The 22,718-nt window shown below is 37.5% G+C and overlaps 1 protein-coding gene across 11 annotated transcripts in view; it reads left to right on the top strand.

Moving 5' to 3' along the window:
* Nucleotides 1–22,718, top strand: part of HERC1 (HECT and RLD domain containing E3 ubiquitin protein ligase family member 1) — a 184,473-nt gene that overhangs the window by 138,048 nt on the left and 23,707 nt on the right. For 8 of the 11 annotated variants that reach the window (XM_046007752.1, XM_046007761.1, XM_046007756.1 and 5 more), the window contains 19 exons: nucleotides 95–219; nucleotides 1,223–1,443; nucleotides 2,379–2,647; nucleotides 3,418–3,470; nucleotides 4,132–4,332; nucleotides 4,973–5,147; nucleotides 8,286–8,556; nucleotides 8,695–8,908; nucleotides 9,676–9,932; nucleotides 11,023–11,150; nucleotides 11,856–11,983; nucleotides 12,978–13,178; nucleotides 14,600–14,730; nucleotides 15,503–15,702; nucleotides 16,148–16,253; nucleotides 17,908–18,054; nucleotides 18,636–18,737; nucleotides 19,776–19,949; nucleotides 21,420–21,713. In XM_046007752.1, coding sequence (XP_045863708.1) covers nucleotides 95–219; nucleotides 1,223–1,443; nucleotides 2,379–2,647; nucleotides 3,418–3,470; nucleotides 4,132–4,332; nucleotides 4,973–5,147; nucleotides 8,286–8,556; nucleotides 8,695–8,908; nucleotides 9,676–9,932; nucleotides 11,023–11,150; nucleotides 11,856–11,983; nucleotides 12,978–13,178; nucleotides 14,600–14,730; nucleotides 15,503–15,702; nucleotides 16,148–16,253; nucleotides 17,908–18,054; nucleotides 18,636–18,737; nucleotides 19,776–19,949; nucleotides 21,420–21,713 — 3,397 coding nt within the window. The remainder of the gene's footprint in view (nucleotides 1–94; nucleotides 220–1,222; nucleotides 1,444–2,378; nucleotides 2,648–3,417; nucleotides 3,471–4,131; nucleotides 4,333–4,972; nucleotides 5,148–8,285; nucleotides 8,557–8,694; nucleotides 8,909–9,675; nucleotides 9,933–11,022; nucleotides 11,151–11,855; nucleotides 11,984–12,977; nucleotides 13,179–14,599; nucleotides 14,731–15,502; nucleotides 15,703–16,147; nucleotides 16,254–17,907; nucleotides 18,055–18,635; nucleotides 18,738–19,775; nucleotides 19,950–21,419; nucleotides 21,714–22,718) is intronic. The other 3 variants (XM_046007762.1, XM_046007760.1, XM_046007757.1) reach the window with 2 other exon arrangements.

Raw genomic sequence — 22,718 nt, 5'->3', positions numbered from 1 at the left:
AAGGAAGCGCAATACCAAAAGAGAGCTTGTGCCTATGTCTTCCATTTATGGTGGTTCTGAAAAATTTATGTTGCTTTCTAATTTGCACTTGTAGCCCTGATAATCTGGACCATACAGAGAATGCAGCTTCTGGAAGTGGACCACCAGCTAGGGGTCGCTCAGCAGTAACAAGAAGGCATAAGTTTGATTTAGCAGCTCGCACATTGCTGGCAAGAGCAGGTAATTAATATGTTTCACATCCTTCTGTTAGTAATAGTCATACAGTTTATATCTTAAAGTCTGTGTGAAAGCAACATTAAAGAAAATGTAAACTAATGATACTAAGTACTCAGTTTCTCCACATTAAGAGAGTAGCTCTTTGAATTTTACTATCTGTTTACATAATTTTGCATTGAAATCACAGCCTACATCCGTAGATTTATTTTTAAGCTTCCTCTGGGTGCAAAAGTCTATACTGGTTACTTGCAAATCCTGAGATTTTTTTTTATAGATGTGCTCTCTGCCATCAAGCTATTTATACTTTAAGAAGTAAAGATGCATGTTTAAAATTTAACATTAAATTAAGTGAGAAGGAGCTGAAAAGAGCACTGTGCCAAAGTAGGTACTGGGTTTTCTTATGTGCTCTGGGCCTCAGGGCTAAACCACTAGGTAAGGCCCTAGATAAGCAAAAATAAATTCCATTGTTACTTTAGTAAAATACTTCCAGGATTATGCTCTAGACATGTTAAGTGTAATTTATAGGGGAACATATTTTTCCAACTAAAAGCTAGGATATGTGATTTTTAAAAAATAGCACTTGATCTTTGAGCTATTAAAACATAAATAATTTTTCAATAATCTACAGTAACAGAGAAGTTGAGGCTGAGCTAGAAAATATGGGATGTTTAGTTAATATATAGGAAAGGGACCGATTTAAAAAAAAAAAACCCTAAAAGAATAACAACAGCTCATATTTATTGTTTTTCTTGATGACATTATATGAAATACTTTACATGGATTATTTTGTTTAAACCTATTAACAGCCCTATGAGTTAGGAGTATTGTTACTCCATTTTACAGAGAGGAAACACATATGATAGGTGAAATTTTATGTTTATGGTCTGGAATCCAGTAAATTAGCTGAGTTAGGCTCTTACCTGCATATATGGTAGTTAAGAACTGGTGAAGTATTCAGAGTTACTTTATACATGCAAATAAAATGCCTTTTTTGTTTCGTTCTGAGCGGGGTTATACCGCTCTGTGCAGGCCCACAGGAATCAAAGTCGGAGAGAAGGAATATCTTTGCAGCAAGACCCAGGGGCGCTGTATGACTTTAATTTAGATGAGGAATTGGAAATTGATCTTGATGATGAAGCGATGGAAGCTATGTTTGGACAAGACCTGACCAGTGACAATGATATTCTGGGAATGTGGATCCCAGAGGTACTGGATTGGCCTACCTGGGTGTGTGTGATTGCAGCGGGGGCTGCTCTGACTTATTTTCCTGCCCTCCTGTTCATGTAGCTTACTAACAATAGCCTTGCCTAGAGTTGTTACACTCTGAAAATTTCAGTCTTTCATCTCATTGTAAAGTTTGGGGCTCTAATGCTTAATGTTACTTTGATACCTACAAACTAATAAGAAAAATTCTCTCTTGCTTTCTCTGTGCGATTTTATTGCTTCTCTCCCCAGACTAAATGAATAGAGCCATATAATGGTAATATTTGATTTATAATATCAAAGATAGATTACAAAATAGGCATCAGGTCCTAGTCAGATCTGCTGGGTATAGAACATGGCTGCTACGCTCACCTCGCTATCTGAATGCATGCTCTTCTCCTTCATAGGTTCCATTTAATCACTGTAATGCCTCATTCTAACAACCAGTGCCACCTAGGTCTTGTAACTACCTCCATCCAGGGCCAGGGTACATGGTGGGTTTGTATGTTTTCATTGTTTGTAGCAGGGAGACTGAAAACTTCACAGGTCTAAGTCCTACCGAAAAGAGCATCTACTATATTAATAAGATAAATGAATCCAAATGACTTCTTAGAAATTCAGATAAGAGATGTACATGTTACAGCCAAATGAAAAAGTAGCTTTATTAGGATTTTTTAAAAAATTACTTGGAATAGGGCTAATTGTTATTTTTATTAACTCCTCTCAATAGGATAGTGAGTTACCTTAGTTATAACTTACTAGATTGAGAAAGGGCAAAGCACAGCTTCAGATCGTGAGTTCTAAATTTTGATTTGAAAGAAATTTGTTATGTCACATTAATGAACATCCTGCAAATACTCCAGCATATGTAAACAAAGTCATTAATATATAAATATCTATTTTTCTCTTCTTAACTTTATGTTAAATTGACTAATAATTTGATATGAAATTTTGTGCAGCATGTTTGTGAGTCTGAAGACAGGGAAGAAGTGGTGGTGTGTGAACTGTGTGAATGCAGTGTCGTCAGTTTCAACCAGCACATGAAGAGAAATCACCCTGGCTGTGGGCGCAGTGCAAACCGCCAGGGCTACCGCAGCAATGGCTCCTATGTGGATGGCTGGTTTGGTGGTGAATGTGGGAGTGGGAATCCATACTACCTGCTCTGCGGCAGCTGCAGGGAAAAGTACTTAGCCCTGAAAACCAAATCCAAGGCAACAAGTTCTGAAAGGTACCTTGAAATTGTATAGATATCCAAACCCTCTGAATGAAGAGTATAAAGTATCTCTCTCATCAAGACATGGGAATTACAGCTTTTTTAATGGGAGAAGTTATACTTAACCTTTCCCTAAGTCCCATGGTTGCTGAATTGGGGGCAGGAAGGGTGGAGGAGGTTGAGGAATTCATGTTTTGCTAGAACTGGGAGCCTGTAGACTGGTAACAATGGCATGGCAGCAGCTTCTTCACTGGAGTCGGAGTCCATTAACCTTGGGCTTACTGGCAAGTTCTGGGCAGGGCCCTTGCCTTAACCTTTAGGACCTTATGGTCAGTTTTTCTCATTGGCCTTTTTTTACCCTGTTTTTGACCTCTTAATTAAGATCTTTTAATTGATGAAAAAAATAGAGTTTAGATTAAATGAGCTTCCATGAAAACATGACTTCTTTTTATCCTTGAATAGCAATTCATCTGTAGTGAGTAGGGTTTTTGTCCTTATTGTCAACGATTAAAATATTTACAGCATTATGGAATAGGTTTTGACTAAAAGTTTTTGAAGGTGACCCAGAAATCTCCCCAGTAATTTGGTAAAATAGTCATTGATTTTTGTAAGCCTGTGTATGTAGGTACACTACATACCATAGTTTTTATTAGCGCATAACATGAAGCACTTTTATTTTGTGTTGCCTTATTAATGACCTTTTAAAATGTTCTAATGCCTTAATTTGCATTTTTGGGTACTAACTGTTTTGTATAAAAATACAATGTTCTTCATGTTTGGTGCAGGTACAAGGGACAAGCTCCAGATCTAATTGGCAAGCAGGACAGTGTGTATGAAGGTAGTTATTTTGAGAGCTTCTTTATTTTACATGTTCATATATTTTTATATATACCTCCTGCTTAACATCTGTTACTAAAATTTACCTTTTTGTGTATGTGTTTGTATTTAGGTACATGTTAACTCAAAACGTTCTCTAGAAAGCTCAAGGTAGTTTCAAAGCAACAGCCCTAGTTCTTAAAACCAAAGGAAAAGAACCTGGATTCAAATACTAGCTTGACCACAGAATGTTAGTCTTTGCATGACATGTTTTTTTCAGATTTTTTCTCTGAGAAAAGTAAAAAATAAAAAGTTGAAGACAGCATGAATTTATCTGGAGCATTCATTTCCTTGCAATAACTGATTCTGTAATGATTATGGATAGGGTTAAGAACTCTCTATTGACCCCAGTAGCTTTTATTAGTTGAAATCTCCATTACCAGCTGTAACATTTGCTTTTGCTTTAAGTGAGTTTGACTGCTCTGACTCCTTTTCCTTAGACTCTCACTATGCCTCAGGAGTGCAGTTTGGTTGGGTCATCAGGAGACTGCACCATAGTTCATTTTGTGGGTCCTGGGTTCTCAGTCCATCTGCATTTTAAACATATCTCACAGTAACTCTTGCCGGCAGAGTTACGTCATGTTTATATTCACATACCATACGTTTATTTATCTAAATTCCAGAAGACTGGGACATGTTGGATGTTGATGAAGATGAAAAGCTAACGGGTGAAGAAGAATTTGAATTACTTGCTGGACCACTTGGTTTAAATGACCGACGCATTGTACCAGAACCAGTTCAGTTCCCTGACAGTGATCCCTTGGGAGCATCGGTAGCAATGGTAACCGCTACCAACAGTATGGAGGAGACTCTGATGCAAATAGGTAAACTGAAATGCTAATTGGCATGGATTTTATAGAGTCTGTATTAATTTGTTTCTTAGGTTAGGTGGTAAATAATAACACAACATTGTTCTACCCCATCAAGTGTCTTTAGCCAGTTGCTTTAACGTTTTGAAGGTATCATGTAGTATTATTTATTTTTTGTTTTTATGAAATATTAAAGTGATAAAAGTTAATAAAATGTGAGTACCATTTTTTTTTTTTTTGACATTGTGATAAGAGAATCCTGGAGCTGACTAAAAACAATCTGGCAGTCTTTTTTTTTTTTTTTTTTTTTTTTTTTTGGTGTGAGAGGGTATGGGTGACTTTTTCTATCAGAAATACAAAATAAAGAATTAGTGTTGATGACTCAGTCCTTTCTCTTGTACTCAAAGCATAGTTCTAAAACTATCTTTCCTTTGTTAGTATCAGTAGAAGTGATCTATGAGCAAAATAAATGAAACCAAAACATTTTAAGAAACATATATAATAGATTATTGCTTTAGATATGTTTATTTCTCCCAGGGAGTTTTCTGTGTAACTAAGTCCAGATGAACAAAACACACTGGTTTCCTGCGTTTCCTTGCAGCCCAGAACCTAGGTAGAATGGGAAAATTTTTCACTTTCTGGATATGTTTTTCAGGTTGCCATGGCTCTGTAGAAAAGAGTTCCTCTGGAAGAATAACACTAGGTGAGCAGGCAGCTGCTTTAGCAAACCCTCATGACCGGGTGGTGGCTTTAAGGAGAGTGACTGCTGCTGCTCAGGTTCTTCTGGCAAGAACCATGGTAATGAGAGCTCTGTCTCTTCTCTCAGTAAGGTGAGTACTTGTGTCAAATGATGCTGTTGGTTTCTAGTATATAATTGACAGGAGTCTGATACTGTTTGGGAGGATGAGATAGAATTTTTACAACCTCAGATACCTACCATTGAATGAAAGAAGTTAGATATAGTTATCATTTTTTTTTCAGTCAGTAAATACAGAGCTCTTATCTGAAATGGGCTATCAGCCCATTTGGCACAAGATAAAAATAAAAGGTTGAATGAATAAAAATAAAAGATTGAATGAAAATAAGGTTCTATCAGTCCATTTGGTACAAGATAAAAACAAAAGGTTTGAATGAATGAAAATTGATCAGCTGTGTAGCTACTTCAACCTGCAGATTCCATCATAGACATTCCTGCCATGCTCATATTGTGGAATGTTACATTAGAAAAGGAAAAGAGCCAAGAATACCTAAAAGACATCCATTTAAGAAACAGTTAAGCAAAGATATATAACTACAAATTGGTGAAGACAGAAGGACCTGAAATAAGAACTCAAAGTAAAATTTATTTTTTTTATTTTTATTTTTTTTTAAAGATTTTATTTATTTATTTGACAGCGAGACAGAGATTACAAGTAGGCAGAGAGGCAGGCAGAGAGAGAGAGAGAGGGAAGCAGGCTCCCTGCCGAGCAGAGAGCCCGATCCGGGACTCGGTCCCAGGACCCTGAGATCATGACCTGAGCCGAAGGCAGCGGCTTAACCCACTGAGCCACCCAGGTGCCCTCAAAGTAAAATTTAGAGGAGACTCTGGTATTGGTTCAAGAATAGGTAGTTTGGAGAGTGGAAGAGCAGAGTTTAGAAACTGACCCACAGGTGGTTCCATGGTGTAATGGTGAGCATTTTGGACTCTGAAACTGACTCACATATGTAGATAAACACCTGATTTATGGTTTGATTTATGACTGTGTTTATACTGCAGAACAATGAGGAATTAATGTCTTTTCAATAACTTGGGCTAGGTCAGATGGTTTATTCACATAGGAAAAAGTGAGTCTTGGCTCCAGCCTCACACTAAATAAAACAAATATTTCCAAGTGGCCCTTAGACCTAAATGTGAAAGATAAACCAATAATGTTTCTATAAGGTAGGAAGAATTGATTTTTTTTTATAAGATTTTATTTATTTGACAGACAGCGAGAGAGGAATACAAGGAAGGGGAGTGGGAGAGGGAGAAGCAGGCTTTCCACTGAGCAGGGATCCCGATGTGGGGCTCCATCCCAGGACCCTGGGATCATGACCTGAGCTGAAGGCAGACGCCTAATAACTGAGCCACCCAGGTGCCCCGAAAGAATTGACTGAGTCACAAAAAGCATTCATCATAAAGAAAAAGACTAATAAATTGGACTACATTAAAAAAGAACTTCTGTTTAGCATAAGTCATTAAGGAAGTAAAAAGAGGGGCGCCTGTGTGGCTCAGTGGGTTAAGGCCTCTGCCTTCGGCTCAGGTCATGATCCCAGGGTTCTGGGATCGAGCCCCGCATCGGGCTCTCTGCTCTGCGGACAGCCTGCTTCCTCCTCTCTCTCTCTTTGCCTGACTCTCTGTCTACTTGTGATCTCTGTCTGTCAAATAAATAAACAAAATCTTAAAAAAAATTTAAAAAAAGGAAGTAAAAAGAAAGTAAAAAAAAAAGCCACTGAATGGGAAAAGAATTAACATTGTATATAACCAATAGAATATGTAAAGAACTCCTATAAATCCATAAGAAAAATAGACAACCCAAAAGAAGAATGGGGAAAATGCAAAATAATATGAGAGGATCGCCAGATGGCCAGTGAACATGGAAAATGAGGTGTTCAACCTCAGTGGTCTTTCAAGAAATGAAAATGAAAGCCCAATGAGATACTAATAGACACCCACTAGAATGGCTAAAATTTAAAAGACTGGGAGGGAAATGTGAGCAGTTTCTCACTGCCAGTGGGAAAGTAAATTGGTACAGCTACTTTGAAAAACTCTTCCATGGTACCAAACAAAGGTGTGTATTAACATACTCTATGACCTAGAAAACTACTTCCGGGTATGTATTCAACAGAAATGCTTATGTATGTGCATCTGATGATATAAGCAGGAACATTCGTGGCAGTGCTGTTCGTCATAGCCCTGTGCTGGAAACCACCTAATTGTCATCAGTGTGGATAAATGAATTGTGGTAGATTTTATTAATATGGCAGTGAAGATGGGTATTTGCTGCTATAAAGCAACAATGAGGATGAGTCTTACAAGCATGATGTTGAACAAAGAATACAGACTTTTTTCTCTTAATTTATATTAAGTTCAAAACAGGCCACACTGATTTATGACTTTGAAAGTCCGTGATACTGTTTACTTTTGAGAGCCTAGTGACTGAGAAGGGCCTAAGCAGGCTTCTGAGGTACTGGTAATGTTCTGTTTCTTGATCTGGGAAATGATTACATGGGATTGTCCAGTTTGTGAAAATTCATAATTTGTAAACTTTCCTCTATATTATCCTTTGGTAATTCAGTTATGCTTCAAGTATATTCAATTGAGACTGTGGACTCTGAGAAACAAACTGAGGGTTTTGGAGAGGAGGGGGTGGGAGGTTAGGTGAGCCTGGTGGTGGGTATTTAAGGAGGACATGTATTACATGGAGTACTGGGTGTGGTGCATAAACAACAAATCTTGTGACACTGAAAAAATGAAATTAAATTAATCAAAAGAAGGGTGCCTGGGTGGCTCAGTGGGTTAAGCCGCTGCCTTCAGCTCAGGTCATGATCCCAGGGTCCTGGGATGAAGTCCTGCATCAGGCTTTCTGCTCGGCGGGGAGCCTGCTTCTCTCTCTGTGTCTCTCTCTCTCTCTCTCTCTCTCTCTCTCTCTCGGCCTGCCTGTCTGCCTACTTGTGATCTCTGTCTGTCAAGTAAATAAATAAAATCTTTAAAAAAATAAATCAAAACATAAAAAAATAGAATAAAATACGAAGATGTTTAAAGTTTCTGTAACAGTTTCAGCTTATATAATATTTTTTTACTTCTCTTAGGATATATATGATTAGTGATATTGCAGCTTGCCTTTTATTTTGGTTGTTGGTATTTTGGTATGTTATGTGGGGCTCCAAATGGTCCCTTCAGAAATCTGTTTTCTTTATCCATCTCAAGTTTGTTTCTTTCCTGTCAGTGGTTCCAGTTGTAGCCTGGCTGCTGGTCTTGAATCTCTAGGGCTGACAGATATCCGAACCCTGGTTCGATTAATGTGCTTGGCTGCAGCAGGGAGAGCTGGCCTCTCCACCAGCCCTTCTGCCATGGCCAGCCCCTCAGAACGCCCACGAGGTGGGCACAGCAAGGCCAGTAAGCCCATCTCTTGCCTGGCTTACCTGAGCACAGCGGTGGGATGTCTGGCATCAAACACTCCGAGTGCTGCAAAACTTCTTGTGCAGTTGTGTACACAGGTGAGCTGGTTTTCGCTGCTTTTCTTGTTGCGATGCTTACTTCTGACCAATTCTTATTAAAGAGCCTTTTGAGGCAAAATCTTTTAGTTCCAAATTATATGTAAAAATTAAATCTGTTTGTTCCAATTGCCTCTTCAGAACTTGATTTCTGCTGCAACAGGTGTAAATCTAACCACAGTTGATGATCCAATTCAGCGAAAGTTTCTACCCAGCTTTCTCCGAGGAATTGCTGAAGAGAACAAACTTGTTACCTCCCCAAATTTTGTTGTAACTCAGGCCCTTGTGGCATTACTAGCAGACAAGGGGGCCAAACTGAGACCTAACTATGATAAGTCAGAAGTTGAAAAAAAAGGTACGTTTCATAGCATTTACCATTGAAATATGTAGTCTTGTAACCAATTTGATTCCTGCTTTTTAAAACATGTTTTAGAGTTGTTGTAAGTGATGAATTACATAGCATCATGTGTATTTCTTAGGTTCAGATCATGAAAGAAGTGCATGGATCCTTTTTTCATTGTACATTGAAACAAATATTAGAAAAATGCACCAGATTTGTCTTGGTTTGATTAGGTTATTGTATTAGATTATGGTTTGAGTCAGCAATAGATAATAATTCTGATTAGGTTTCCTTAATAGAACCTAGATAAAGAGAGTGCTATTTTTATCTTTGTCATAAGATGATAACAGTTTGAAAGGAATCTTTAATCATGATTATCTGCTGTTCTCTTCATCAGGACCATTTGGCCAAGATAAATAGGCTTTTGATCTGTCAGCACAGCCCCTTGTCTGGCTGTTATGATCACTTTTGAGCAGCAGAAACCAAACTTTTTAGGGCATGCTGCCTCTGTCTTGGCCTTAAAAATCTTTGCTGCTGCTTTCTCGGTCTGTGCAGCCTTAGAGCAAAGACTGTTGATAGATGTATATAAATGTATATTTGCAATGAATCAGATTTATTATAGAATGTGGTATGAGATAAATGCTTTATACCTTGTATGCATATCTTAGTAAAATGATTGCTTGCAAAAGTGCTAATTCTTTAAAGATATGGGTTAACCCATTTTTTTTGTTCACCACCACCAGCTCTTACCTGGGCATCATTTCATTGTTTTGTTTAAGCAGGTTTAACTGCCCAATTGTATGCCCATCCTTCCTATGATCCTTCTGCTGTAGGCCCTCTGGAGCTGGCTAATGCCCTGGCAGCCTGCTGCCTCTCCTCCAGGCTGTCCTCACAGCATAGGCAATGGGCTGCTCAGCAGCTTGTGCGCACTCTTGCTGCGCATGACCGCGACAACCAAACTACTCCCCAAACACTCGCCGATATGGGAGGAGATCTCAGAAAATGCTCCTTTATCAAGTTGGAGGCTCATCAGAACAGAGTATGTATTTTGAGCCTTACGTGTGTTAATCACCTATGTAAGATAAAAGTTTCTTTCCTTCTCAAAGAGCTCAAAGTTCAGATCTTGGCCTCTCTCTCTCTCTTTCTCTCTCTCTTTCTCTCTCACACACAAAATTACCAATATTTGTCTTGGAGTTACAAGCTCTCCTGTCTCTGTATGTTGGGTTGACATAATAGTATGCAAATAGAATAATCAGTTGGGGGATGAGAAGAAAACCAAGGGAATTGCCTCACAAAAGATGAGGGCTTGTCCATGCAAAAGGAAGAGAAGTTGTCCTCATTGTTTTAATCTAACTCACTGGACTCCAGAGGATTGACAAGGGTGGTTTAGGAAATGAAGACTGATCTCCATGATTTGCCAATTTAAAAATCACTTCTTAGTCTGTACTGTTTATTTTGTAGAACATATAAATATATTGAAATATTTCTACTTTATTAAATTAAATAAACATTTTTAGTAAAGATTCTAGTACTATCTCCAATAACTCAAATGAGTTTGAGCAAAGTACTTTAAAACCATAAAAATAGATTGTGTTTGCAAGCCAGTTAGAATAGAGTGAGACCATGTATATTACATTAGAACATGAATGTTTTTCTTTTACAGTTTCCCTGTAGATTTTTTTTAATTTGCTAATCATTTGAATCAAAACTTATTTAGAATTGTTGAACTTTTTCTGAATGAAATCTTGCCATTTGCAACCATATGGATGGAGCTAGAGAGTATAAGGCTAAGCAAAATAAATTAGAGAAAGACAGATACCTTGATTTCTCTCCTATGTGGAGTTTAAGAAACAAAACAAATGAATAAAGGAATAAAAATGAGGCCAAAAAACAGACTCTTAACTACAGAGAACAGAGGGTTCTACAGGTGAGGTGGATAGGGTATGGGTGAAATAGGTGATGGGGATTAATTAAGAGTACACTCACCATGCTGAGCACTGAGTAATTACAGAATTGTTGAATTGCTCCACTGTACATTGGAAACTAATGTAACACTTTATGTTAACTATACTGGAATTAAAATTAAAAACTTAATAAAAAAAACTGTTGAACTTTTTCAACTTTTCTAGGTAATGACTTGTGTTTGGTGTAATAAAAAAGGACTCTTAGCTACAAGTGGCAATGATGGTACCATCCGGGTGTGGAATGTTACCAAGAAGCAGTATTCACTGCAACAAACCTGCGTGTTCAACAGATTGTGAGTGCCAACTTCAACTCTCATGTGTAACGTTTAAAATAAGAGAATCCTGACATGCTTCGTTTTGATTGTGTTAACATAATCAAATTGCCACTAAACTTTTTTACAATTTTTCTTATATAATGATCTTACTACATCTGCAGTGCTTTTCAATTTCCAGGACAGTAATTAAGAAAATAAAAATTTAAACTATCAATATCTGGACTTACTCAGAATTAAATCAAGGTCTATTGTGCTAGCATAAATGCTAAATTCTATAAAACAGTGGCCTAATTTTCTATCATTCTTCAAGGATTATTTAGGAATTAAAGTAATGATATTTCTTCTGTAGCAGAATGTACAGCTTTTATAGTTTTATAGCTAGCTATAGGTATTTCTTTTCTAGGAACACCCCTAGAGATTAGGCAAATGAGCCAGTGTGCTCTGAATTAATAACCAGGTATACAACCCATGTAGAATCAGAATCTCTTTGTTGACAAAGTAGGCACTACATTAAATGAGTAGATTAAGCATCACTCTTTTATAATTCTACTTTCTTCACATTGTGATAAACACTAGTGAATATATGATTGTCAGATGCTGCTAGCCAGGCTTTTGAAATTAAGAATCTTCTAGTCCATATGATATCTTTTTTTTAAGATTGGGGGTTTAGTATATTTTTGGATGATGAAGATTAGAATTCCATACATGTCTCTTCTATTCTAGAGAAGGAGATGCTGAGGAAAGCCTGGGGTCACCCAGTGATCCAAGTTTCTCTCCTGTTTCCTGGAGTATCAGTGGCAAATACCTAGCTGGAGCCTTGGAAAAGATGGTGAATATTTGGCAAGTTAATGGTAAGAGTCACGCCAATACTAGCAAAACACTGAAGATACTTTTTAAGCCTTTTTTTTTTTTTTAGCTTTCTGAGTCCAAACAGTGGCTTCCTCTCACCTTGCAACTCAGTCTATTCATCAGCTTTGTAGATCTATGCATATTATGGTTTAAATTAAAGAGGATGATGGGGCACCTGATGGCTCAGTTAAGCATCTGCCTTCGGCTCATGTCATGATCCCAGGGTCCTGGGTGGAGCCTCACAGAGCTCACTGCCCAGCAGGGTGTCTGCTTCTACTTCTCCCTCTCCCTCTGTCTCCCCTGGAATCATGCTCTCTCTCAAATAAATAAAGTCTTTTCAAAACTTAATTAAAGAGGATATGCTCATTTCCTGACTCTTCCTGAGAGTTTCGACTAATCTGGTAGCTATAAACTAAAAATTCTTTTCATGTACTACTGCAAGTGTTCAGAATAGGATTTGAGCTGTGAATTTTTAGTGATAGATTCTTTTGAATCACTTGAAATATTTCTATTTAAATTTTCCATTTCACAAGTACAGACTCTCGTCAATGTCTTATACCATGTCTCTGAAAAGTAAAAATCGTTATTGTAATCTTGGGCTTATCCATATTTTTGTTTATTTTTGCATATTTAAAGAATGGCTATTCTGTTTCACGTATTTGAAGGAACAGCTAGCCTTAACTATAGGGAAATTTCTTATGTTTGATTTTCAGTAAAGAACTTAAGCTTTTGACATCTATACTGAATATTTTCCTTTGCTCCCCCTTTAATAAAACTGTCATTTTTGTCCCATTAGTGGTTACGGAAAAGCCTATGAATTTGATAATCGTATGCAGTGTATAAATGAAGGATCCTGCCTTGTAGTTGTTTTCATTCTTAGGCTATTAGGAAATGGGAGACTGCCTTGAGAGTACTATTAGAATTAAGTAATAGTTATTTTTGTATTATTGTTTTTGAGAAGTAAGTAACAACTATTAACATTCTCTCCCTATTTAGGAGGAAAAGGATTGGTAGATATTCAGCCTCATTGGGTATCTGCCCTGGCTTGGCCAGAGGAGGGTCCAGCTACAGCCTGGTCAGGAGAGTCTCCAGAATTATTGTTGGTGGGACGGATGGATGGATCTCTAGGACTGATTGAAGTTGTTGATGTATCCACCATGCACCGTCGAGAATTGGAGCATTGCTATCGAAAGGATGGTAATGACTGGACTTTTGTCTAACTGAGAATGTATTCCCCCAATCAAGAAAACTTAATTTTTTTGGTGCTTGCTTTTAAAAATGCTGAGTGAATATTACTTTTGGCTATTTCTCTAAATTGTCTGGTTGTTATTTCATTTTAATTAGTTAACCAAGTTGAAAGATATTTCTCTTCAAACACCTGTAATATATCTCTGCCAAAATGAGATCTAATAGTATTACATTATCACTCATCTTTTGTGTAAGTATCTGAACACTTAGAGTAGGGCTCCAAGTCTCCTTTGAAAGTTAATAATGTCCAAGACAAAAAATTATAATCATTGGTAGATGTGAAATTGAGGAAGTGGGAGGAGGAGGAGAGAAGTTCTGGTGTGACAAGAGATAGTAGTTAGTCTACTTCAATTTATTTTCTCCCAGTTCCTTTTGGATGCATAGGCCTATCTTACTACATAGTTGTTTTGGGGGAGTGGAGCATTTCACAGATAACAGTCCCAGGTTACATGGTATTCTTTTAGCAGAGTATAACAAGGTTTGTTTTGTTTTGTTTTGTTTTTAGTTTTTTTAAATTGATAATGCTTTCATGGGGTTGAAAAATTTTGAAGTTTAAAAAGATAAACAGTGATAAGTCTTTTTCCCATCTACTCAGTTCTCATGTTCCCACAGAAAAACATGTGTTTTTTTTTTTAATCTATTTTTTTGTAACCTATTTTTTAACCTATCTTATAGCCTTCCAGGGTTATATGTACTTGAAGTAAATATGAATATAGATTGTTAGAAATGGGACATGTATGGTAGAATATGGAAACACACTGAGTAGGGAATATTAACCAAAAGAAGGGACAGGTAATTTTTTTTTCCTATGATTTGGGTTATTTCATTTCTCAGTTTCATGGTAAATTCTGGTCCAAAAGGAAAGAAGCCAGTACATTAACTTGGAATCAGCAAGGAAATTTTATTTTTCAATAATCACCTGGAAAAAAATGAAAGATTAAAAATGAGGGTCGTCCTTATCACTTACAAATAACACTTTTGGGGCACCTTGGTGGCTCAGTTGTTTAACTGTCTGCCTTTGGCTCAGGTCATGATCTCCAGGGTCCTGGGATTGAGCCCCACATTCGGCTTCCTGCCCAGCGGGGAGTCTGCTTCTCCCTCACCCTCTGCCTGCTGCTCCCCCTGATTGTGCATGTGCTCGTGCTCTCAATAAATAAATAAAATCTTTTAAAAGAAATAAATAAGACTTTTAAAATAGGTTACACAGAATCCATGCTCTTAGCCTAATAACAATGTCTAATACATTAAAGATTTGGAAACTTACTGCGGTGATTGCGGTAGCATACATTTGTTGCAAAATCTGTCTTAAGTTAGTCAATGACAAAGGAGTCACTTACTTTTTTTTTTAATTTTTGTTTTTATCATGTTAGTGTCTGTAACTTGCATTGCTTGGTTCAGTGAAGATAGACCATTTGCAGTGGGGTATTTTGATGGAAAGTTGTTACTGGGAACAAAGGAACCACTTGAGAAAGGAGGCATTGTTCTAATTGATGCACATAAGGTAAAGCATCTTTACCAGATGGTTACTTTTTCTTGTTTTTTATTATATAGTATTGCTTGATACTAGTTTTTTAAAAACCGTTTACATTATTTGATACTCTATTGTTAACAAAGTCTTTGGACCATGTATATGCATGGAAGAGTCTGTAAGAAAGCCATCAAGCCAAGAAAAGTAAAACCAAAACAGTGAAATAGGAACACCCCCTCAGGTGCTAGAAATTCTATCTATGAAGAATGATTCCTTTACTTAAAAAGAGGCTGCTGGTTCTAATGCTTCAAGGCTATTTAGGCAAGTAGCATTAGTGGATGAAGCCACGAGTTGGAAGGTATGAAGGGGGTAGAAATAAGTGTCAGAACACAATGATGACAATCGTATAAACACACAATATGTCTTAGATTCTCATAATATTCACTATTTTGTTATGAAGGGTGCCTCTTTTTAAGTTTCTTTTCATATTTTAATGATTACAAGTCAATAAAAGTACCTGTTAAAATGCTAATGAAAGATGAATATTCCTTCTGAATCAGAATTTCATAATTCAGCTAACATTTACTGAACTTTGGCTGCAGCTAATATATATAATGCAGACTATACTGCAGGGTGAGTTAGTCTAGTGATTGGGAATGACACGACAGTATCTTATTTGCATAAAATGTTGATTTCAAAATAATTGAGTAATGGAGCTATGGGTTGGTCATAAATTACTGAGTTTAAAAGTATTTGTGAAGGAAGCATTACCATGATTTTTTTTTTCTCTTCTTACCATTTTAAGGATACTCTTGTTAGTATGAAGTGGGACCCAACAGGTCATATTCTTATGACATGTGCCAAAGAAGAAAATGTGAAACTCTGGGGGCCTATTTCAGGATGCTGGCGTTGTCTACATTCACTCTGCCATCCATCTATTGTAAATGGCATTGCTTGGTGCAGCCTCCCAGGGAAAGGATCCAAATTGCATTTACTGATGGCTACGTATGTTGTAATTTGTGTATGTGTGTGTGTGTGTGTGTGTGTGTGTATCTTAATTTTTATATTAGTATAGACTGTTCCTTGCATTAAATGTGGCTTCTTGGTAGTCTTAAATGGCTTATTGCCTGTTACTACTCTTCTAATATGTAATACTGTAAGATCATCTTGGACAAATGAAGAACAGTTTTCCAGTGTGGACCTTGTTATGCTATCTCCTTAACGGGGTGTGATGTTGCTAGAATATCGATTCTGTTGGTATTTCTTGTAAAAGGATTAGAGCATATGTATTATAAATAATTTAAAAAATAATATTGTAGTAGTTTTGTCAGGTCTTAATTGTTGTTTGAAAATATGTTTACTTCTGCATATTGACATGGGTTTTTTTTGTGATTTTAAAAATTTTTTAATTTCTTAAATTTATTTTTGTGATTTTTTTTTTTTTTTTAAGTGGCTGTCAGAGTGGCTTAGTATGTGTTTGGCGTATTCCACAAGATATTACACAGACAAGTGTGACTAGTTCAGAAGGATGGTGGGACCAGGAGTCCAGTTGCCAGGTAAATGTTCTGGTGCACTTGAAACCCTCATTTGAAAGCATAGATGCTATATGTTATCAAAGTAGTCCTCCATTGACTACTGACATACTCAATACTTAGTATCCAAAAGGGCAAGATCCATTAGGGAAACATGAATAATTGTGATACTTTGTGTGTTTTCTGAATTAGTTTTAATTTTTGAAGTCAGTACAGCCTGTTTGCTTGTTAAAGTGAGATATTCAAGAAATATTGAGTGGTGATCACTTATAGTACTAGATATACTGGACACTACAGATAGAGAAGTCCCATGTTTAGTCTTCAGTACAGTTAAATAGCACTGCAGGAGCACCCCTATCCAACCAGAGTACCTTGTGCTGATACCAGAATTCCACCTATGAAGAATAACTCCTTTCCCTTAAACAGAGGTTACACATTCAGATAGATGCTTACTGAGCCATCTAGAAGCTGGGAGTCGGAGGTGTGGAGAGATTAAAAACAAACAGAAAACCTAGAAGCATGCTTGCTTCCTATAAAGGATACAGCTGCCACAGACTTGATTGTCACCCTCCAGAAATGAGACCATTGTTACCAGACTGTCTCATTTTTTTTCTGGTAGAAGTAAAAAAATCCAGTGATTTAAGTAAAAAATCTCTCAATGGGCACTTGATTTAAAATTCTTTAAAACACCAGTCAAATGGCCTCCCTGAGCTAACAGTTTGCACCCTCTGTTGCTTTGTCCTTTGCTCCTGATGCAAATACCCCTGGAAGAAATATGCCTTATGTCATCTTTGGGTAAATAAGTATATCTGGTATTATACTGCATCATAACTAGAAGGAAAAGGAAGCTTAAGTGAGGGAGAAAGGGGTTAAGAGGGAGAAGGAAGTAGCTCACTAATGGAAGGGAAATATCACATAAGTGGAGGTGGAGGCACTAGAGATAAATCTGATTTGCTGTTTGTGCTAGAGAATAGCCCTTTGCACAGGCCTTACCTGTCTCACTTCCAACACCTGCACAGCAAGCATGAAAATAGACACCATGTAGCAGATAGTCATAGGCCAACAAAAAGAAGTACCTGGTTAATAGAGAACCAACATGTGCAGTTCATGAATTTTAGGAGCTAAAAATGAAAATTACATAAAGCTAAATTTAAAAATTAAAACATTCATTAAAAAGTGAGGTTAGGGGCACCTGGGTGGCTCAGTGGGTTAAGCCTCTGCCTTCAGCTCAGGTCACGATCTCAGTGTCCTGGGATCGAGCCCCACATTGGGCTCTCTGCTCAGCGGGCAGCCTGCTTCTCCCTCTCTCTCTCTGCCTGCTTGTGATCTCTGTCTGTCAAATAAATAAAATCTGGGAAAAAAAAAAAAGCAGAAGTTAGAATTTTTCTATCTCTGAGGAATAATTAAAACCTAGAAATGTAATTTTTGCCAGTTTGAAGAATAGGAAATTCACTTGAAAGTATTCAAAAAAAGATGAAACTCAGCCTCAAAGGAGCAAAGGAGAACCAGGTTGATATTTTATTTTCTCAAGCTAAACCTTAGAAGAGAGTTATCCTTTCCTCCTCCGCAATTTTATGCTAAATTAAAAAATACAGAATTTTTAAGAATGAATTCTAAATCTTGAATCTTTAAATTTGTTTTAATTTCAATATGTATTAAAAATAAAAATGAATTGCAGGATGGATATAGGAAATCAACCGGAGTCAAGTGTGTTTATCAGCTGCGGGGACACATCACTCCTGTCCGGACTGTTGCCTTTAGTTCCGATGGGTTGGCCCTCGTGTCTGGTGGACTAGGTGGCCTCATGAATATTTGGTCTTTAAGGGTAAGAATATAGATGTTATTTTTTTCTTAAGAAATGTTTATACATTAACTTACATTTGATAAAATTTAACTCAACTAATCAACAAAATAGTATTTTGTGTACTAATATCTCAATACTGAAGAAACTGTTTTCAAAATTCTCCATCCCTTAATTTTTCTTACTGATAGAGTTTCAAAGTCATCTAGAAAAGACCCGGGAAAATTGGATAGTAGCTATGTAATTGGACTTTGCTAAATTTAGCCGGTGTAGATTTTAGAATATGTTTTGTGAATGTGAAGTATAAATTTAAAATGTAAATAAGGACGGGGTGCCTGGGTGGCTCAGTGTGTTAAGCGTCCGACTTTTGACTCAGGTCATGATCTTGGGGTTGTGAGATTGAGCCCTGAGCTGGGCTCTCTGCTCAGTGGGGAGTCTGATTGGGATTCTTTCCCTTTCCTTCTCCGCCTGCTCATGCCTCTACCCATCACCCCAACTCACTCTTGTGCACATGCTCTCTTGCTCTCAAAATAAATCTTTAAAAAATAACTAAATAAAGACTAAGTTTAAGTGATATGTACTGATACAAATACATCTCATTTTAGGATGGCTCTGTCTTACAAACTGTTGTGATAGGCTCTGGAGCTATTCAGACCACAGTATGGATTCCAGATGTCGGGGTAGCTGCTTGCTCAAATAGATCAAAGGTAATTTTCTACACAGTTACACTAAATTCTAGGGTACTTCTATAAGGTACCCTGGAATTGTAGTCTAAGCAGCCCACTTTATGTAGAAGAGGAGAAAATCGATATCCAGAAAGATTATTACCTGCCCAGGATAATATAACTATTTAGTGACAGAAGGAAAACTAGAACCCAGGCCTCCTGATTATAATCTAGTACTCTTCCTACTATACCCTAGACTTTGGTGAAAATGTTTAATTATTGAATAACTTATTTTCCACTGGATGTTATAAAGTGGATTTTTACTTCCTGCCATGATTTGAGATAGCACTAAACTGTCTCAAAAGAATTTTTTCTAAAACGGACCAAAGACATTTAACTCAAGTATACAGAATGTTTCTTGGCTTTGAAATGTAATATTCTAGTAAAACAAAACAAAACAAAATGAAAAAGAAAACAATACTAGCCCCTACTGTGAAGTTAATTCTGACATGACATTATCTCCTGCAGTCTTGCTCTTCATACCCTTAATGAAGTAGCCAGTGTGCTACTTTAATTTACATTTTGTTAGTTAAAAGATTTTGAAATTGAGCAATAAACCTGCATGAACAGTCCTCCTAGAAGTAGAATATAGAATAAGAGCCAGGGCAGTGGTAGGCTGCTAGTCAGAGCAGTGCTGCTTCTCTTGCAGATGTGTCCCTCAGCAGGCAGAGCACTCCTTCCTCTGCTGCCCTGTGTCTTGTCAGGCTTTTGAAATATCCTAGATACCTTGTCCTCCAAGTCCTGTGAAATAGTAATGAATTCACATGTCTCTTTAAGGAGACATGCAAAATGCAAGGTAGCTCACAAATTTCACGGTTACTTCTTACTTGTTTTTATGTAGACAAAATTTAAGCTGTTTTGAAGGTAATAGGTATTAAAGGTACAGCATAAAATGTCCAAAAAACAAAAGTGTTCAGTGCAATAACCAGAAGGAATTTCAGAAATGAATGGTAATAGAATTCTCTCTGTTATCTTTTACTTAAACAAATGTATCATGTGGCATGATTCATTTTCCACTAGGATGTTTTGGTCGTGAATTGTACATCAGAGTGGGCTGCTGCCAATCATGTTTTAGCAACCTGTAGGACAGCACTGAAACAGCAAGGTGTTCTGGGATTAAACATGGCTCCCTGCATGAGAGCGTTTCTGGAGCGGCTACCTGTGATGCTTCAGGAGCAGTATGCCTATGAAAAGGTAACTGAGGACATTCACTGCTGCAGAGCTATAGGGGACTGCTGCTCCGGAATTTGAATTGCAGCTTTGAATTTATTCCTCAAGAGCATAAAGTCTGAGAAAAAATGAGTGGTGCTATTTGGCAGAATCAAATAAACTTAAATCATGTCTAAAATGGTTGTTCAGGGCAGCTCAGTTGGTTAAGCCACTGCCTTTGGCTCAGGTCATGATCCCAGGATCCTAGGGATTGAGCCCCACATCAGGCTTCCTGCTCAGCAAGGAGCCTGCCTCTCTCTTTGCCTCTGCCTACCACTCTCCCTGCTTGTGCTGTCTTTCTCTCTCTCTGACAAATAAATAAATAAAATCTTTTAAAAATAAATAAATAAATAAATAAATAAATAAAATGGTTGTTCAGTAATCCTCAGCCTGCTTTTACTTTATATTAGTGGGAGTAAAATTTTAAAATAATCCTCAAATTTGTATAGTGTTTGCATAATTTGTTGCTCAGATTACTTATTCACTCCAGAACTTCTTACAGTACATGTGCTGTGGAGTATCATCTTCCCTTTTCTGACCCATGAATCTATTTTTGTGTGGTTTTGCCATCCTGAAGTTGGGAGGTGCGGCGGTGGATATGGGTGTCAGAGTGAACATTCTTTGTTTCAGGTGAATCCGTGTGGAAAGTCTAGTGGAAGAGCTAAGGCTGAACTGAGTAGGGTCCTTCCGTACTAGAATACGGAATAAGGGAATTTGGACCTGTACCCCAGGCTGTGGTACTGTGTAGTCAAGTCTTCTAGCGCTCACTAGTGCTGCCCCTAGGCAGAGCTCTTTGGTTTTTTTTTTTTTTTTTCTTCATGTTTGGCCAAGGTACATTAATACAATTAGCTGTTACTCCATCTGGTTAACTTTACGGATGCATTTGCCCAGGTTTTTTTTCTGAATCACTTAACATCTCATGGAGTGGCTCTGCGACAGGGAGGGATTCTCTTGTAAAGGAGGAAATGTGAGAAGGGAACAGGTCATTGTGGTTTAGTTACTTTCTGCTGCTGCTGCTGCTTATTATTATTATTATACATGAAAAACTATAGTGAAAATATACTGCTAAATGCATGTGATGTCCTGGATTGGATCCTGGAGCAGAAAAAGGGCACTAGTGGGAAAACCAAATAAAGTTCTGTGGTTTAGTTGGTGTTGTTGCCAATATTAATTTCTTGGTTATATAAGATGTTATGAAGGATTTACAAGAATTCTCTGTACTATCTCTATAACTCCCTGTATATTTAAAATTATTTCAAAGTAAAAATCATTAAAAAAAATAATTTTTGTTTGTTTTTTAAAATCCATTTAGTGAACATACAGAATAATAATAGTTTCAGGTGTAAAAAAAGAGTAAACTTAAAAAATACAGTTACAGGTTTTCAGAATACAGTAGGTTAATTTATACTATTTGGTACAGGCTCTTCAATTTGACCTTCTTGTATTTCCTCTTAGCCTCATGTGGTTTGTGGTGATCAGCTTGTTCATAGCCCTTACATGCAATGTCTGGCTTCTCTCGCTGTGGGGCTGCATCTGGATCAGCTGTTATGTAACCCTCCAGTGCCACCACACCACCAGAGCTGCCTCCCCGACCCAGCATCCTGGAATCCAAACGAGTGGGCCTGGTTAGAATGTTTCTCAACCACCATAAAGGCTGCTGAAGCCCTGACCAATGGAGCACAGTTTCCAGAATCTTTTACTGTTCCTGATCTAGAGCCTGTTCCAGAGGATGAACTTCTCTTCCTAATGGTAAGCCATGATAGGAGCTGCTGCTGTCTGCAGCTGAGATTATATCTTGGGTGTTTAGCAAGTAGCAGACCTTCAGTGAGTATTTCAAAGCTTGGATAGCTAGAAGCCTGCCCTTAGATAAACTTAATGTATTTTGCTTTCAGGTAGTCAGCCACTTTCAGTCTTATGGCAGCTCCCTATGGTGACTAAAATTGTTTATACGAGAACTGTGGAGCTCCTGTAAACTTGTTGGCTTTCCGTGACATAGTCCCGTATTTTCTTCCCTTTTGTCCATATGTTCCTTGTTTGGTACCTGACTTATACATATTTTGACATCTTTTCCTGGGTCATCTGGAAGGTTTATTTCACATACAGATTCTAAATTATTTGACACTTTGATCATGTTTTCTCACCATAAAATGAGAATATAGAAGAGCATTCCAGTTGTCATTTCTTTGATTGTGTTTGGGAAAATGTGATGTAGATGAGATGCCTGTGTAGACGGAGCAGGCCAGTGCTTGATCTAACAACCTATTTAGTTAAGATTTACATATACAAACATTTGAATGCAAAGATACAGATACAAAACAAATATGAATTGAGGGAAATTAGTTATAAAATATAGTTTTATTTAAAAAAATTTTTTAGGTTTTATTTATTTTTTGAAGGTTTTATTTATTTGAGAGAGAGAGAAACAGAGATAGAGGGAGCACGAGCAGGGAGGAGAGGGAGAAGCAGCCTTCTTGCTGAGCAGGGAGCCCGACCCTGGCGAATAACAATTTTAATTAAGAAGTGTCCTTCTGGGGCACCTGCGTGGCTTAGTCAGTTAAATGTCTGTGTTTGACTCTGGGTCATGGTCTTGGGGTCCTGGAATCGAGCCCCGCATCGGACTCCCTGCTCAATGAGGAGTCTGCTTCTCCCTCTCCCCCTGCCCACCCCTTCTTTGCCCTCTCTCATGTACTCTCTTTCTTAAATAAATAAATAAAATCTTAAAAAATAAATAGCTGTGTCCTTCTGAGCCTATTT

Source organism: Meles meles, chromosome 6 (assembly GCF_922984935.1).
Source record: "Meles meles chromosome 6, mMelMel3.1 paternal haplotype, whole genome shotgun sequence".
Classification (NCBI taxonomy): domain Eukaryota; kingdom Metazoa; phylum Chordata; class Mammalia; order Carnivora; family Mustelidae; genus Meles; species Meles meles.
This window is presented reverse-complemented; position numbering and strand designations above follow the sequence as displayed.